Source organism: Semicossyphus pulcher, unplaced genomic scaffold, assembly GCF_022749685.1.
Source record: "Semicossyphus pulcher isolate SPU_LCO1_2020_fin unplaced genomic scaffold, fSemPul1.0.p SCAF_12, whole genome shotgun sequence".
Classification (NCBI taxonomy): domain Eukaryota; kingdom Metazoa; phylum Chordata; class Actinopteri; order Labriformes; family Labridae; genus Semicossyphus; species Semicossyphus pulcher.
Window position 1 is genome coordinate 1,864,712 of NW_027211626.1, and position 14,691 is coordinate 1,879,402.

The 14,691-nt window shown below is 45.7% G+C and overlaps 2 protein-coding genes across 2 annotated transcripts in view; one reads left to right on the forward strand and one right to left on the reverse strand.

Annotated features, from left to right (window-relative positions):
- Positions 1 to 14,691, forward strand: part of macrod2 (mono-ADP ribosylhydrolase 2) — a 523,001-nt gene that overhangs the window by 92,541 nt on the left and 415,769 nt on the right. The window lies entirely within an intron of this gene.
- flrt3 (fibronectin leucine rich transmembrane 3) lies at positions 1,145 to 11,112 on the reverse strand. The gene is made up of 3 exons (XM_069659207.1): positions 11,088 to 11,112; positions 5,264 to 5,984; positions 1,145 to 4,319 (listed from the first exon to the last, which is right to left on the reverse strand). Exon 3 carries the CDS (start codon positions 4,275 to 4,277, stop codon positions 2,325 to 2,327), a length of 1,953 nt encoding a protein of 650 aa, XP_069515308.1. The 5' UTR covers positions 4,278 to 4,319; positions 5,264 to 5,984; positions 11,088 to 11,112; the 3' UTR covers positions 1,145 to 2,324.

Genomic DNA, 14,691 nt, shown 5'->3' on the forward strand with positions numbered 1-14,691 from the left:
ATGTCTCAGGGCAAAAAAACATTTGAAACATTCACATGGAAGCTTGAACTTTTCAGTACTCTAAAAGTAGACTTTGTTTACTTAAATTCCAAGTTAATGTGAGATATATATTTAGTGTAAAGGGCAGGGTTAGTGTATACTTAAGGTTTGGATAGCTGGTGCAGCTCTTAGCGGCTCCCCTTACTGTAATTAAAGCTTTCACTGTGTTAAGAGCTTGTGGGTGAGTGAATGTGGGTATGCGATATATCCTGTGATACATACTGAAAACTTTTGTGCTTTTGTGTTCGAGTATAATCAGCGAGTATAATCGGAAATGCATTAACTTTATGTTCACGAGATATTCTGTTGAAAGCATTAGTAGAAGGGGCTAATGGGCTATTTTACTGCTTTTGCATGTGTACCTTTTCATTGGCCCTCGCCTGGGTGAGCTGCAACCATGTCATTAAATGTGCTGCCTGGAGCCCGGAGCAGTGTATATATACTCTGTCCTCTGCAGGGACGGGCATCCCCATCTGGGTGTACTGCGCGTACCACCCTCCATATGGTGGCTCGTCATTAGTTTCCTGTTGCCCTGGTGCCTGAGGTTCATCAAACCCTTGAGTCCAATCTCTCCGCAGCACTATTTCTACTCTACTGTGACATTTCTCTCTCCGGCCAATCGGATAAGTCACACATGGCTTCACGGCACGAAAGAACAGCGGCGGCCTCGAGCAGATGTTGCTCTGCAGGCTGCCTGTGAAGTGGAAAACTGGGTTTCAAGAACAGTATCTGAGTTATTGTTAAAGAGTTCAATGTGTCTCGGATAAGATGTGGTTTCAAGGCTATGAGCGAAGACCTCCGGGTTCGGATCTTTGCGAAGGATAAAAACTCATAAAGGTTATTTCTTTTATCTTCAAGCAATTTTGATTGTGTGCGCAGACAGTCATATGAGATATAAATAAATATAATAGATCCATTGTAGCTTTCTATTTTCCTCCAGGGCAGCTCACATTTAAACAACGATGGAATTTTCCTGACTAAAAAAAAAGATTAAATTAAAACAAAACTCATGATGTGTTTATAGCAGCTGAACCGCACAATAAAAAAGTATTACTTCCACTGGTGCTTTTGGACTCAAGGTAAGAGAGAGCAAAGTTATTTTTGTCCACTTTTATTCTGTAATATGACCAATATTTTCATATTCAAGTGTGTATGAAAAAAAGTCACTGGTTTCTTAAAAAGCTAAATACAATAAGCATTGGATCAAGGCACATACAAGACTGGCCAAAGGGCATACAATGCACTTTGGTTTTCAATTGTTAAGAACAGTTAACTTCAAATTGTGGAAACATAAAAGTGTGTTCATTTGGAAAATAATACAAAATAATACTCATAACAAGGAGTTGCTGCCACTGTGGTAGTTCTAATGAAAGCCAACATGTTTTGTCTTTTTGGCCCGGTGACGAGAATGACGTATGGTACACGGTACTAAAGAATGCCGCCATTGTCGCTTGGCCATTGTTGGCTTGTACAAATAGAGATAGTGGGGGGTCCTCTGTGTCAGCCTGTCCAGTCTACTTGTTCTGAGGAGCTCCTTAAGGTCGGTGTGCTTTATCTGCCCTGTGCTGTGGCCTACAATCCTATCAGAAACACTGGAACCCTGCTCGGGCTGCGCTGCTGTGTTTCTTCTTTTTGCAAACAGGAATAAAAAAAGAAAATCACACACTGAACAAAGCAGAGAAATAAAGCATGGCACCTCATCTTTAGTTATTCATACTCAATACCTGGTGAATACTAGAGCGGTACTCTTGGTCCGTAGTACATGGAGACAGCTACTGCCTGCTCAGTCTTTTAGAGGGCAACATGCCTGCTTTGCGAATTAGTTGATCAGCTGTGCCTTAGTTTACTTCATGTCATTTTTTTGCCTTTTTGTTTTTCAGACAGCCACAAAGTTAAAAGAATGACCTGTGCTTATACTACAAGGTTTTCTAAGGTCTGATTGTTCAACACAGCAATGAAAACCCACTTTCACAGTTGACAAGTCATCATATCTCAGTGTAACACAGAGTTTCTTTTAGTTGGTCGATAACCTTAAGCAAAGGAAATACAGTACAAATTACTACAAATCCCTAAAATATAGAATTGCAGTTAGTCACAATACCCACTGGTGGTTCAGTGATGGCCTGCAACTGGAACGTTCTCCGTCTTCATAAAATGTCCTTAAATATAAATTATATGGCAAATGTACAGAACATTGCTTCCTTAGTCTTATAGATCCAGTGTTTTGTAAAAGTCTTGCCACTCCGTTTAAGTCGCACACTCATCATGAATGGCCATGCGCAATATCATGAATGGGAATGATCTGAATCTGGTATTCCACTGTCTCTGTAGCTCCTGTTGTTAATATTGTTCTCGCTGTGTGGGGTTTTGTATAAACTCAGGCCATTCGGTGGGAAAATTGTGTGTATCACAAACTCCTCCTTGGTCACAGGCAGGTGATTTATAGGAATCATTTGAAAAGATGTCTCTCGTATTTCTAGGATGGAGGTGTCCTTCTTAGTGCCGGCCTCAGCGTAGTCGTCCTTTCTCCGACGGCCTTTGTTGTAGGTGCAGTTCCTGGAAAAAAGTGAACCGTTCCTGTGGACATACCAACACACCAGTGCCAGCATGATTATTGCCAAAAGAGCCACAGCCCCTCCAATAATAGCAGCCAAAGGCAGACTGGAATTTTTGTAAGGCTCTTTCTCCTGCTCTCTGTTTAAAGTCGTAGTCGGGTTGTATGATTTGTGAGATCCAGTCTCTGTCTCGATGCAAACAGGGGTCTCGTCTGACAGGTAAATGTTGCTGGTCTCCATGGGAACCATGCATATCCTATAGGAAGACTCTGGCTCCAGCGCGGTGAGCATGTACTCCTTCCTCTCCCCCTGCACGATGGTCTCAGTGATGGAGCCGAAAGCAGGGCTGTGACCGAGCTTTAGCCAGCTGAGCCGAAGGGCAGTCATAGGCTGTGACACCCTCCATGATATGTGTATTGTATCTGCGCTGGTTGACTTCACACTGATGGTGATGATCTTTCTGCCTGAAGACGTCGTAGTGCTGTGGTAATTCTTACCGATGTCAGGCCCTTTTACTACCGGCCTTCTAGTCACAAATGAGGGCCACTGGGGCTGTGAGGGGCGTACAGTGTTGGAGACTGTGCTCGTCTCGTACGTGGGGATGAGTTCTGAGTCTGAGCAGTCAAACATGTCTGTGGTCAGGTCTTTAATTGCCATGCCTTTGACCTTATCCGGACCCTGGCACATGAAGCCACGCACATTCACTTTAGTTGGCAACGACCGCAGCCAATCGCGCACCCATTTCATGCGGCATGTGCATTGCCAGGGGTTGTTTCGTAGCAGGAGCTGTGTGAGATTGTCCAGATCTTCAAATACACCCTGAGGGAGGCTGCTCAGGTTGTTGCCAGACAGGTCCAGGCGATACAGCTGCCTCAGGAAGGCAAAAGCCCCAGGAGGGACCCGATTAATGTGATTTTCTTGTAGCTGCAGCTTCTCCAAACTGGTGCCTGGCAGGTTGGCTGGTGGCGATGTCAAGGAGTTTCTCACAAGCGAGAGCTCAGTCAGGTTGATCAGGTTGATGAAAGCCATCTCCCCAATCCCACGGTTGTTGAGCAGGTTACCATCCAGGATTAGTCGCTTCAGGTTGATGAGATCTTGCAGCGACTGCTCTGAGATGGAGGAGATGCGGTTGTCATCAAAGCGCAGCTCCTCGATGCTCATGGGTAGGCCTGAGGGGATGGTGCTAAGGTGGTTTCTGGAGAGAAAAAGCAGTCTTAGGTGGTTGCTGTCCCTGAAGGCCCCCTCCTCTATGCTGACTGCCGACACAGAGTTATCATCCAGGTGCAGCTCTTCAATGTAGGGAATTTGGGCTAAAGAGGAATGGGTAATCATCCTGACGTTGTTCTCCTGAAGATGAAGCTCTTTCAGCCCGAGTGGAAGGTTTGTGGGGAACTCGTCCAGATTGTTGCAGTAAAGGTAGATCTTCTCCACGTTGACGAGCCTGCGGAGCTCTGCAGGAATGCCCGAACTCTTGATGCGATTGTTTTGCAGAAAGAGCACTGTAGCGTCCAGGGGTAGACCAGTAGGGATGGAAGTCAGGCCGCGGTCATTACAGTAGATGAAGGTCCCGTCGCAGCGGCAGGCTGAGGGACACGAGGCAGAGGTCACCAGGGGGTTAGCGAGACCCAACAGCAGCCCGATCCTGATGAGGAAGAGGATAAAGGCCTTGCATTGACGCACCATCTTGAAGCTGTGTTGTCTGGCAGTCTAATCACTCAGGAGTCCCTGGGGAGAAGACACAAGGGTACATTTAATGCACAGGGCCTTTAAAGGAGAGCCAAACTCCTCATCATTGCTGGGGTTTGAAATGCTGCCTGCAGCACTTTCCAGATTAAACAACTGCTGAAAGAATCAGTTTGAATTCCTCTTATTAAACTGATATGGATTGATCATGAGGATTGCCAGACAGAGGAAATAAAGTAACACCTTTTTTATTTTACTAATAAAAGTTAAAGCACCTGCAGACTTCCCAAGGATAAGAAGTAAAAAACGAATAAATACAAAGCTGCTTTTTGTTTTCTTATATTTCATAAGAAATATTCCGACCTGTGAGCGCTCTGAATAAAATCTCTGTGCTTCGACTTTTCTGGCCTGCCTTGTGAAATGTTATAGCATCCCTGAGTTGTTTTACACGTGTCTGTATCTCAAGGCTGCCTTTCATCGCAACAGACCACAAGAGTGGACAAAGTCTGGCTTTGTTGATGAACTGTTGTGAAACCGACATACTCTTAAGGCCTGTGAGATCATCCATGCCTTTGCCCATTCAAATTCTGGGGTTTAACAAGCCCCTTACAAGCAGGGAGAGAAAAGTCTCTCCTCTCTGAAAAGAGGTTTGATACAAGTCTCAAGGTCCAAGCTGGACGTTTTCACACGGACAGTTTCGTGTAGTTGCTGTATGTTAATTAAAAAGAGATGTTAAATCTTAGATTACATCAATTTAATTTAGATTGTCTTTAAATGAGCAAAACTGTGATGCACAGCAGAAGGTACCAACTGGTTCTCGTTCTCTTTTTCTCTATCAGTTTGTAGTTACCTTTTAATTAGGCTAATACTGATTTATTGCTTTAATTATGCATTCCTGCCATGACCTCCCTTCCTGCTTGTCTCATTAGAAATCGTGGTCTGGTCAGTGAAGTGGAAAGAGGCAAAGCCATCTGTGTTTGTCATACCTGATTTAAAAGATGCGGTAAATCCTTTCCAGCCACCAAAAATCCAATCAAGCTTTCCTCTTGAATTCGCTCTTATCCTCTGTGAAAGGAAAAGTTTGTCCGAGGGGTTCTGGTGATATCCCGACCAGGTCAGTGTTTGCTGAGCTGATCCTTGTTTGGACGATGACCTCCTCTGTGTTGTCAGAGGCTCATGCTTTCAATGCCTTTACCATGGCAGATAAGCCTGTAGAAAAAGCATCCCCTCTCACTGACAAAGCGTGCGCTCTCAGGTGATATTAAAAATCCTAATGGGTGTTGGAATTGTCGAGCTCAACAGCCATAACTGCAAATGAGATTTTTGGGGTGTTGTAAAGTGATCCGTGTGAAGGACGGGCTGAGCTTCAGCAAAGGCTCCTTTCTACGATCAGGCCCGACAGGCATGATGAGTTGACACAAAGCTGGTCTGAGCCATGCCAATCCCCCGTGCCACAGGCTCAATCCAGGCCTGTTCACTTGTGTACTCCAGGTCTTCAGGTAACCCAGAATCCTCTGCTCCCTTGTCAAGCCTGTAAACACATTAATCCACGGCTCTGGTCCCTTTTTTTCCGGAAGCAGAAAACCGAAGTTCTCCTTTTGTTTAAGGAGCAAAAGAGGGAAAGGTGGCTATCCTTCTTCGCCCAGCCTCCCTCATGCATCTGCACCTCGGCTCATGCTGTGCCGTCCTCACACCTGGGATGACCGTCTGAAAAATGAACAGAGACAAAGAGACATTTAGGGCCCACGATCAAGCACTACAAAGTGATGATACAGAGATCAGGCAGCAAGAGAAAATAAATGGATATAAGCCTTAATTTTAATGCCTCTTTTTGTTGAATAAGAACAAAATTACATAATATTCTACTCTTTGCACCTCTTGACGTTTCAAGGGCTCGCTCCAGTCATTGATTTGGACATATAAAACCTGAAGTGATCTCAACGCTGATACTGTGGAAATCGAATTAAGTTCAGGAATGTGTTTGATATTAAACTTTGACCTCTCTTACTTTGTGATTTCTTATCTAGAAATAGCCTCTCTCCTTGTGTACGATTTAGCCTGGTGACCTTTAACAACCCGCCACTTTGACGGACCACATTTCTTTTCTATGGTGATACAAGAAAGAATGCGTATGCATACGAAAGACAGGCGTGATCTAGACCCCGACACAATGGATGAGGGTGGAGCCCCTTCGCCCTTCTCAGTCCAGCTCACTCTCTGTGTTTTACAGGAGAACTGGTCCTGGGATTTAGAGAGTCAGAGTCTGTGCTAGTTTAAAATCTAGTTCAGATATACGAGCGAAAAGCAGATCCAGTCAGTGCTCAGAGAATTACTCGCATTGTTAAAAGCACTCATGACAAATGAGGCCCATTTAAATTTGGTATGGAGATGAGGGGCTGCTGCTACATCCATCGCTGTCACTCCCAGCTCCTCTCTGTGACCCCTTGCCCCCACCCGTCGCCCTTTGCTGCCTCTGAATGCTGCTTTCTGTAAAAATAGAATTTCCTCTGCCAGAGAAAATGTTATGTTTCCTCTTACAACACAATAGCTGTGTGTCCTTATACGGCGCGAGCCATGTGACCCTGCGGGCAGCCTCGCTTTGCTGTAAAACATGTAAAGGTAAATTAGGAACAAGAGGCCCGGCCATTTAACAGTTGTAGCCCATGACAAGGAGAAGATTAGGGAACTGAGAGGCTTGTAACTTGATTACAACTCCTGAGACGCCGTCTAATAATCACGCCCCCCTTCCTTCTGCTCCATCTAAACGCGGCCCCTCGCTCCAGTATTACATTAGAAGTAGATTAGAGTCTGCGGGAAAAGCACCAGATGTGACCTCCGCTAACTTCTGGAATAAAGGAGTCTGACAAGGAAAGGAGAGATGAAACGCAGTAATGGAGTTTTAGAGAAAAGTGGCATGATGGAGGGATGTGTGCCGTCTTTCTGTTGGAATGAACTTTTACTGCAGCACTTAGTCAAGCTATCTCAATATTAAACAGCCCCTTTCACCTCATTTTCTAAAGTTCTCCATCCTCTGAATTTTGTCGTCTTCATTTGATTCGAATCCTGAATTCTGAGTGTTACATAAAAGAAGTAATAGTGTCTGCGTTTCTGTCTTATCAAGGGAGCAGGGAGACCTATCAGCACTTGGAATAATGGCTTTTTAAGGTTGTGGGACGGGGTTATTCTCTGCATAAATATCTCCATGTATGATACAGCGCAGTGTTTCTGCTTAGTTTGCCTTTCTTTGGAAGCTACAACTCTTTTATCTGCTGGTGTAACACAACCTGAGTGTCCAGCAGAAAGTCAGGGGACGTGGTCATCCGTCTAAGCTATATAAATACTGTGACGTGATGTAACAGAGGCCTGATTTATCAAACGTCTGCTTTGAACCGCTCACTTCATGCTAACAGGGAGCGAAGTCAGGCCTAGCTGCCTTTTCCCCTTTTTTTCCACGCTCATCGGATTTCAGGAGAGTGGCCCCTCTCTTTTGTTCGCTACAAGCTAAGCATGTGGACCTTGCAGCCTCGGTGGAGGGGGTTTATTTTGTTCAGGCGATATATACAATTCATCTAATTTCCAAAGCCTCTTCTGCAAGTTTTAAAGTGTACCAACGCGACTGTGTGCTCCCCTACAGGCACACATGCTATCTCCCTGTGCATACACTCCTTTTCAGAGCAATGGAGGCTGAGCTGAACATTTTTGGTGATGGATGCCTCTCTCCATCGTTCTAATAAGCTCTGCGGGCCGACAGGGGATTTCTCCAGCAGTCAAAGTGGCTTCTGCTTCATTTAATCTGAACTGGCAAAGTTAAATTGAGCATCCTGGTAAAATTGTGTGCGTGTGTACAGCTAGTTACCTTTCAGCGGAGAGCGTGGGAGGCTCGCACAAAGCCGGACACTGATAGCCATTGTGAGCTCAACACGCATAAATGCACATTAGTCTGCTATAACAGAGCCTGAGACATTGTGCCCCCGAGTCATACACTGCACAAGAAAGGCTTTGCAGGAACTCAAATAGAAACAATTTCATGCCTGTCAAAAGTATTGCAGATTCTAATGACTTCCAGCTCGGTAAAACACAGAGTCATATCACACAGGCTGCATTTAGGAGGGAGAGAGCTGCAGAAGTAGTAATGGCTGACTGTTGAATTATTCATGAGCCCTGAAATTAATTTTGAACCACAGTCGAGCTCTCCATTGGGAAATCAATGTTGTTTGTATCTGCTCTTGATTATTCAACATAATTCATAATATAGTTTTGAGTTATGATTGACTGCACACAATATTGTTGTTATTATTTATTATTATTTTACGTTTTGGGCTTGAAAATGTGTTTTTCTGGGACATTTTTAACTGTGAATCATGAATTGTTTGATCATGTAAATAAACGAGCTCATGTAAAGCTACAGGACGGATCGAGCTGACCTGAGATGAAAGATAAATACACTGGCTACTTTCCTTCGTGTCATGATTTTCTGCTGTTAACCGAGGTGAGTGTTCGGCAGTTAGTGACCTCCATGAAACCTCGTGTCTGCCACTGATTTACAGATCTGTAAGTTGTATGTCAGGACGCCGGGCCGCGGCCTGCTGTGCTGCAGAGACACAAAGGAACGCTCATGCTCACATCTGAACTCAAACGGCCGAGGAGGACATGCGCAAAAAATCTGCGATGGTTTCCCAGATCTGCTCTGCGGCCTCCCGGTGCCGTCTTTAGACGAGCTGAGCAGATGATCCGTTAGCCGGCCCATTAAGAGCAGAGCGAGGGCCTGCGTGGGACAGACGGGGGTCTCTCTTTTGTAACAGCCTGAAAGGAGAGATCTGTAGCAGCTGCAGTGGTTTTTCCCCACATGGGGGTGGTAGGCACTGCAAGATGAGATGTGTGTGTGTGTCTGTGTGTGACAAGCAAACACCAGAACACTGAATACTCATGTTGAGATGCACATCTCGGCTGTACCTACAAGACTGTTAACCCCCCGTTTGGCTCATCTACAGTTTCCCCTGCTTTGGAAAAACCTGCAATATTTATTTTAATTCATTTAGTTTCCAATGTTTTTGTCTCTAAAGCTCGGAGTATAAAAATATGCTGCTTTGGGCTAAATAAATTATGAAAAGCACCGAATGAGGCCTCCTCAGAGTGCCGTATTAAATCTGAAGTATGCCTTGCTAGCTCTGAAAGTCTTCTTTTCCCCCCAACAGTCATATTTTATGCTTTCACTTTTCTGGCACTAGACGTTCTGTCTGTAGTGACCTGGTTAGTTGTTAATCTGCAATGTGAATTCCCTCTGAGAGCGACTGACTGGGGATTTCAGCCTCAGGCAGTCATCAGTGAAGACAACTGGGTCTGTCCTCATGTCTACCATGTTTAACAGGCTATTTATTTCTTTGTCCCTCAAACAGGCCGCATGACAAAGAGCTGGCATCGCGTTGAAGTCAACTTTGTGTCCACTATTAGTGATTGTAGCCGATCAATCTGTGGCCTGGGTGCCCTTATCGCCTCATGAAGATGAAAGGCTATGTTAAATTGGATTACCTGGTGTTAATAAGACTCATTTTGTATACAGTGCATGGGAAGGCGCCAGCGTTATTGCGCAGATCGAATGGTGTGAGTATGAGGTTTGTATGCAGCGGTGGTTTGATTCATTAGCATCACAGATTGACATCAGGGTGCAGGATCTGCTGTCAGTCCGCCACTGGAGCAGGACGTTTTATCTGTCTGTGAAGCGCGTCTATTTCTGGATGCTTATCAATACCAGAGCCGCAGCTGCACTGTAACAGCCTGTCACATATTTACATTGAGGCATTGTTAATTTCACCTGCGTTAAATGAAAACTTCAAACGCGTTTTATTCGGTGCTTTCATGAGTGCGCCCCCGCAGCAAAAAGCTCCTTCACCGTGTGATGTGTTTTCAGGGGGCACGTCCGTTTTAACTGCAGCCTAGCTTGCAGTCACACACAGTAAATTTCAATGGAGCAGCATATGAATAGGAGCTGGTGCGAGTCGTTCCAGACAGTGACGCTGGAGACGCATTTAGCGGAGTTTCTTTCTCCAGCTGCCCCTTCATGTCCAACTCCGCGGGATCTGCACCGCAATTTCAGCCGCACACCGGGGTGTCTCCTCCGGCTGCGACACCGAGACTAAATCACACAGTCCCCTAATCCTATCAAGTTTGTGTATTCACCACTGATTATTTTCCCACTGCTCGAGGAATATCTAACGCTGGAGTGAGGGACGGGAGGATTTGGCACGTCCCTGTTGCGCTCTTAAGTGCTCTTCTTTCACATGTTTTCACCGAGGTGCTGAGGCGGAGTGTGAATGTGAGCGAAAAGCAAATTCAGTGTGTCGCAACTCGAAATTCATCTGTGCAGACAGAGTGGGAGAAATAACAGAGAGGTGATGTTTGAGGCTCCTGTTAGATTCGTGCGGATTTGAGAGGGACGCAGAGGAGGGTCGAGGCAGCAAGTTGCAGACATGAGAGGGGCTCGAAAGATGAATCTGTTAAAGGCTGAATTTGTCAAACTGTGCACACTGACTTTCTGTGCGTAGACAGAATAGCTCAATATAAATGTTTGGAAGAAAAGTAGAGCCACGATTTTAGTTATTTCTATCGCCTGTGAGACAAACACCCCAGAGAAATCCACATTTCTCGCCTGGGCCGATATTAAAAAATAAAGGAAGAGGGGGAAAAAAGAGAAAACTAATTAGATACAAGCGACTCCTGAGGTTCCGCACGACTTTGAATTCCTGTCGCAAGAAGAAGATCCAAAAAAGATGAAAAGGACGCATTCCCAACAGGCAGCAAAAACACACTTACCTCTGTAATCAACCAAAAAATGGAAAGTAACAGGTATCCGCTTAAAAAGGGGGTTCACAATAATCCAATCCAGATTAAAATTCAGATCCCAAAACAAAAAAGCTCCTCTCACTCACAAGGCTGGAGCTGTTAGGAGTTTTTCAGTAGCAGCTCTGCTCTGTTTACTGGAGCCACACACACACATACACACACATACACATCTGCAGGCTGTGCAGGGAAATAGGTGCACGGGCAGATCTCAATACTAATGTGGAGTTGTGTTTGCCTCTAGCTTCAGTAGAGCACTGATGTCATCTGGAGGAGGGGCCTCTCTCTCTCTCTCTCTCTCTCTCTCTCTCTTTCTCTCTGTCTGGTTGATGCATAGCAGAGATGCAGTGTCGGAGGGATACACTAGGGGGAGTGGAGGAAAGCAGAACTCACATCCCTGTCAGTTGTGTGCATTTTACTCACTGGTTGGAAAGGATTGCTCACTGGCAGAATAAATGGAAATGTGCAGCTGAACAATGTGTGTGTGTTTTTGTGAGAGTAACACACACACACACACACACACACACACACACACACACAGCCTTTTACTTTACTAGTTTGCTTTAAGCAGCATGTGATTTTGTTAGCTCTATTTGCATATTAGTAGGCAGGATGAGGTTTTTCAGCAGCAGATTGTCAATTTTCTCTGCTGCAGGTGTTCTTTTTTATCGAGACAGTGTAAATGTTTTTATTCTATGAAAGGGAAACAGAGAGAGAGAAATGTTTCGGAGCGCTGAAGCCAAAGTGTTTTGTCCAAGTGAGTGTCAGAACTCCGATCTGAGCGTCTAAAACACCCGTAACAACATCGCTTTCCACTGTGAACCAAAAAGCAGACAGGCGCTTTAAAAAACTTTGACGGGTGATGAATATTTAATGATGTTGTCACAGCCAACCAGAATTATTCATAACAAGAATTGTGCTACTTGCTAATCTATAATCCTGTGTGTGCAGCAGCATCTGTGGCTGTGTTTACATGCGCATTAGCATCCTGGTTTTTAGCCTTATGCTGCTTTGGGTCGTAGTCGGGATGTGATGTTTACACGGGCCTGAGAAACCAGGTTATTCATGTTCCTGCAGAGGCGTCATCATGACCCTCTCAGTCATTATGTTACATGCAGAGAAAGCTGGATGACATGCCGCAGCAACCTGTTACCATGTTTATAATTGCATATATAGGTTTATTAAAAGGGTCAGGGCTTATCCAGATGTTTTAATGCAAAAACATAGTAGATACTTCATAACCCGGACACTAGTGCACATGTAAACTATACCTAGTGTATGTGTTTGTGTCTGTGTGTTGATACAGGATGGATATATGTGTCGCTCTGACGTACCCGAACCTGTCTGACTTTCGCTCTTTGACCCTCGTTGGTGTCACGTTTGAATGAAGCCAAACAGCCGGTTTGATCCCTTCCAGGCCCGCAGCAGCAATGAGTCACCCTATTTGTCAAACAGTCGTGCAGCAGGCCTGACCCAGCCGACGCTCTCCCATGCCCTGCGTCATCTCCAGTGTCCCCCCCTCCGGCTACCTGACGAGGCAGACGGCACCGCCCGCTGCACCGAGCTGCATCCGACCAGCTCTGTTAATCTGCTGAATATCAGCTTCCTGTCGATGCCAGCGGGTCAATGATGAGATCTGTGTGCGGCGCGCGCAGCAGTCTGTGTGATGTGGAAACTCGGCTCTTACATGTCGTGCACTTAGTGCTACTTTTTGTGAATTACCTTTAGTCTGTTGTGCCTTTTGTTGTGGCTGTCTGAAGGGTCTGCATTCATTGTCAGTAAACAGACAGGTTTGGTAGAGAGGTGTTTTTAATTGTTCTGTGTTTTTAGAATATGAAGCTGAAATAATCGTGCTTTGTTTGTCAAGAGGGAGCAGCTGCACGAGATGCAGCCTTTTCCCAGTGCCAACGCATCAAACACCGAGGCTTCGTCTGAGCCCTCAGCGCCTCGTAAAGATGAACGAGGTACCCTGAGGCGCTCCGAGCAATCAACGTAAACCCCTCCGCCGCAATATTTGACGCTCAGGTGTTAACAGCTGTAAGTGGTGTCGTATAAAGTTTGAGAAACTCAGTTTAAAGTGGAGGTTGAAGTCAGGACCTTCATCCAGGACACCGAAGTTCAAGTCCTGCATGAAACCAAAATTACAAGCTTATTTAAATCTTCTCTACTATGTTTCTCCGAACCTTACCCGTGTAGTTCTTGTGCCTAAACTTGCTACCATGTCCATCTGTGTGACGTGCAACAGACACTAGCTTGGGCGTCTGAAGGAAATGCCACAGGGCTGTGACAAGGCATCCGTATGTGACGACCTGGGATGGGAACGCGTTGGAGGTAACTGATGAGTAAGCTCTATAACTTAGCAAGCCTTAAACATGCTGTTTGTAGATGCATCCAAACAGCAGCACAGCTCCTTTAACATCCCCGTTACCCTCCTCTTCTGTTTGTGTACTCGGCTCTCCCATTGTCTGCTCATGAGCTGATGTGGACCTCTACTCCTACCGATGGTTATCGCCTCATTAGGACGCCGCGTACCACACGAGAGTGACTCTCTAAGTGTCTGACCACAGCTGACATCTCATGCCCAGTTACTTTGCCAGGGCCGAGTGTGTGTTCCAGCTCTGGACTCTCACACGGGCGCACGGTTAAAGCATGATTGCCATCTTAACTGGAGTGCCTAATTGAACAGACACTTAAGCTTGGAGCATCTGCCAAAACTACTTAGACCTCCAGTGGAGTTTTTCAGCTTTGTTTGCTTTCCAGCTGGAGTGGCTCTCACTTTTGTGCTACACACAATGGGATTTCTAAATATGAATCCTGCCTGTGTGCTGTTTATGTGGAGATAAAACGAAATGAAATAAAATGCATACTGAGGCGTTCCGACTCCTCTGAGGCGTCATGTTTTGTTAATGAGCTTAACTACCTTATCAAACAGCCCAGGTGTCGTACGCCAACGCCTGAGGTGAGAAAAGGTCAGTCCTGGACATCCTGACTTGATCCTCGTCTTCCCTCCAGGGGACGGAGCGGAGAAACCCGGGCCTGACCTCAGCGTGGCTTCCTCTCCTAAATCGACTGCAGACACATCTGTCAGCGGCTGCTGATTGAGCCCCTCTCAGACGTACAAAGAGCCCCACTGGAGGACGGCGGTGTTGGGTTTCTGTTATCTCAAGACCAGGGGAAATCTGTCGCCCTGTTCATCTTTTGTTGAAGGGGATGGGTGCCCTCCTTTCCCAAGGATGCACTCCAGTCCGTCTGGCCATTTTCACTGTGTTTAGACAACAGACAGGTTGTTTCCTCCTCTGTTGTGTGTGCTTTCAAAGACAGTTAAATATATTAAGCCACTTGATTTTCCTAAGTGCCGTCTAAAGTGCCTTCCACTCTGGTGGCAACAAAGAAACTGTTAAGTGTGCTCCTGGTTGTGTTGGAGACTGTCCTGAGCCCAGTTTTCACCCTCATGGCAGACATTCAACCAGATCATTGATTACTTTTCTCTCTAGCTTCGGTCGATCGATAAGGCTGGCAGTTGGCAGGCTGCGGTGCCCTACTTTCTGGACTGTCAGCCAAACCGCGCTGACCCAGT

Coding starts and splice junctions, on each gene's coding strand:
- flrt3 (XM_069659207.1), bottom strand. CDS start 4,277: ATGGTGCGTCAATGCAAGGCCTTTATCCTCTTCCTCATCAGGATCGGG.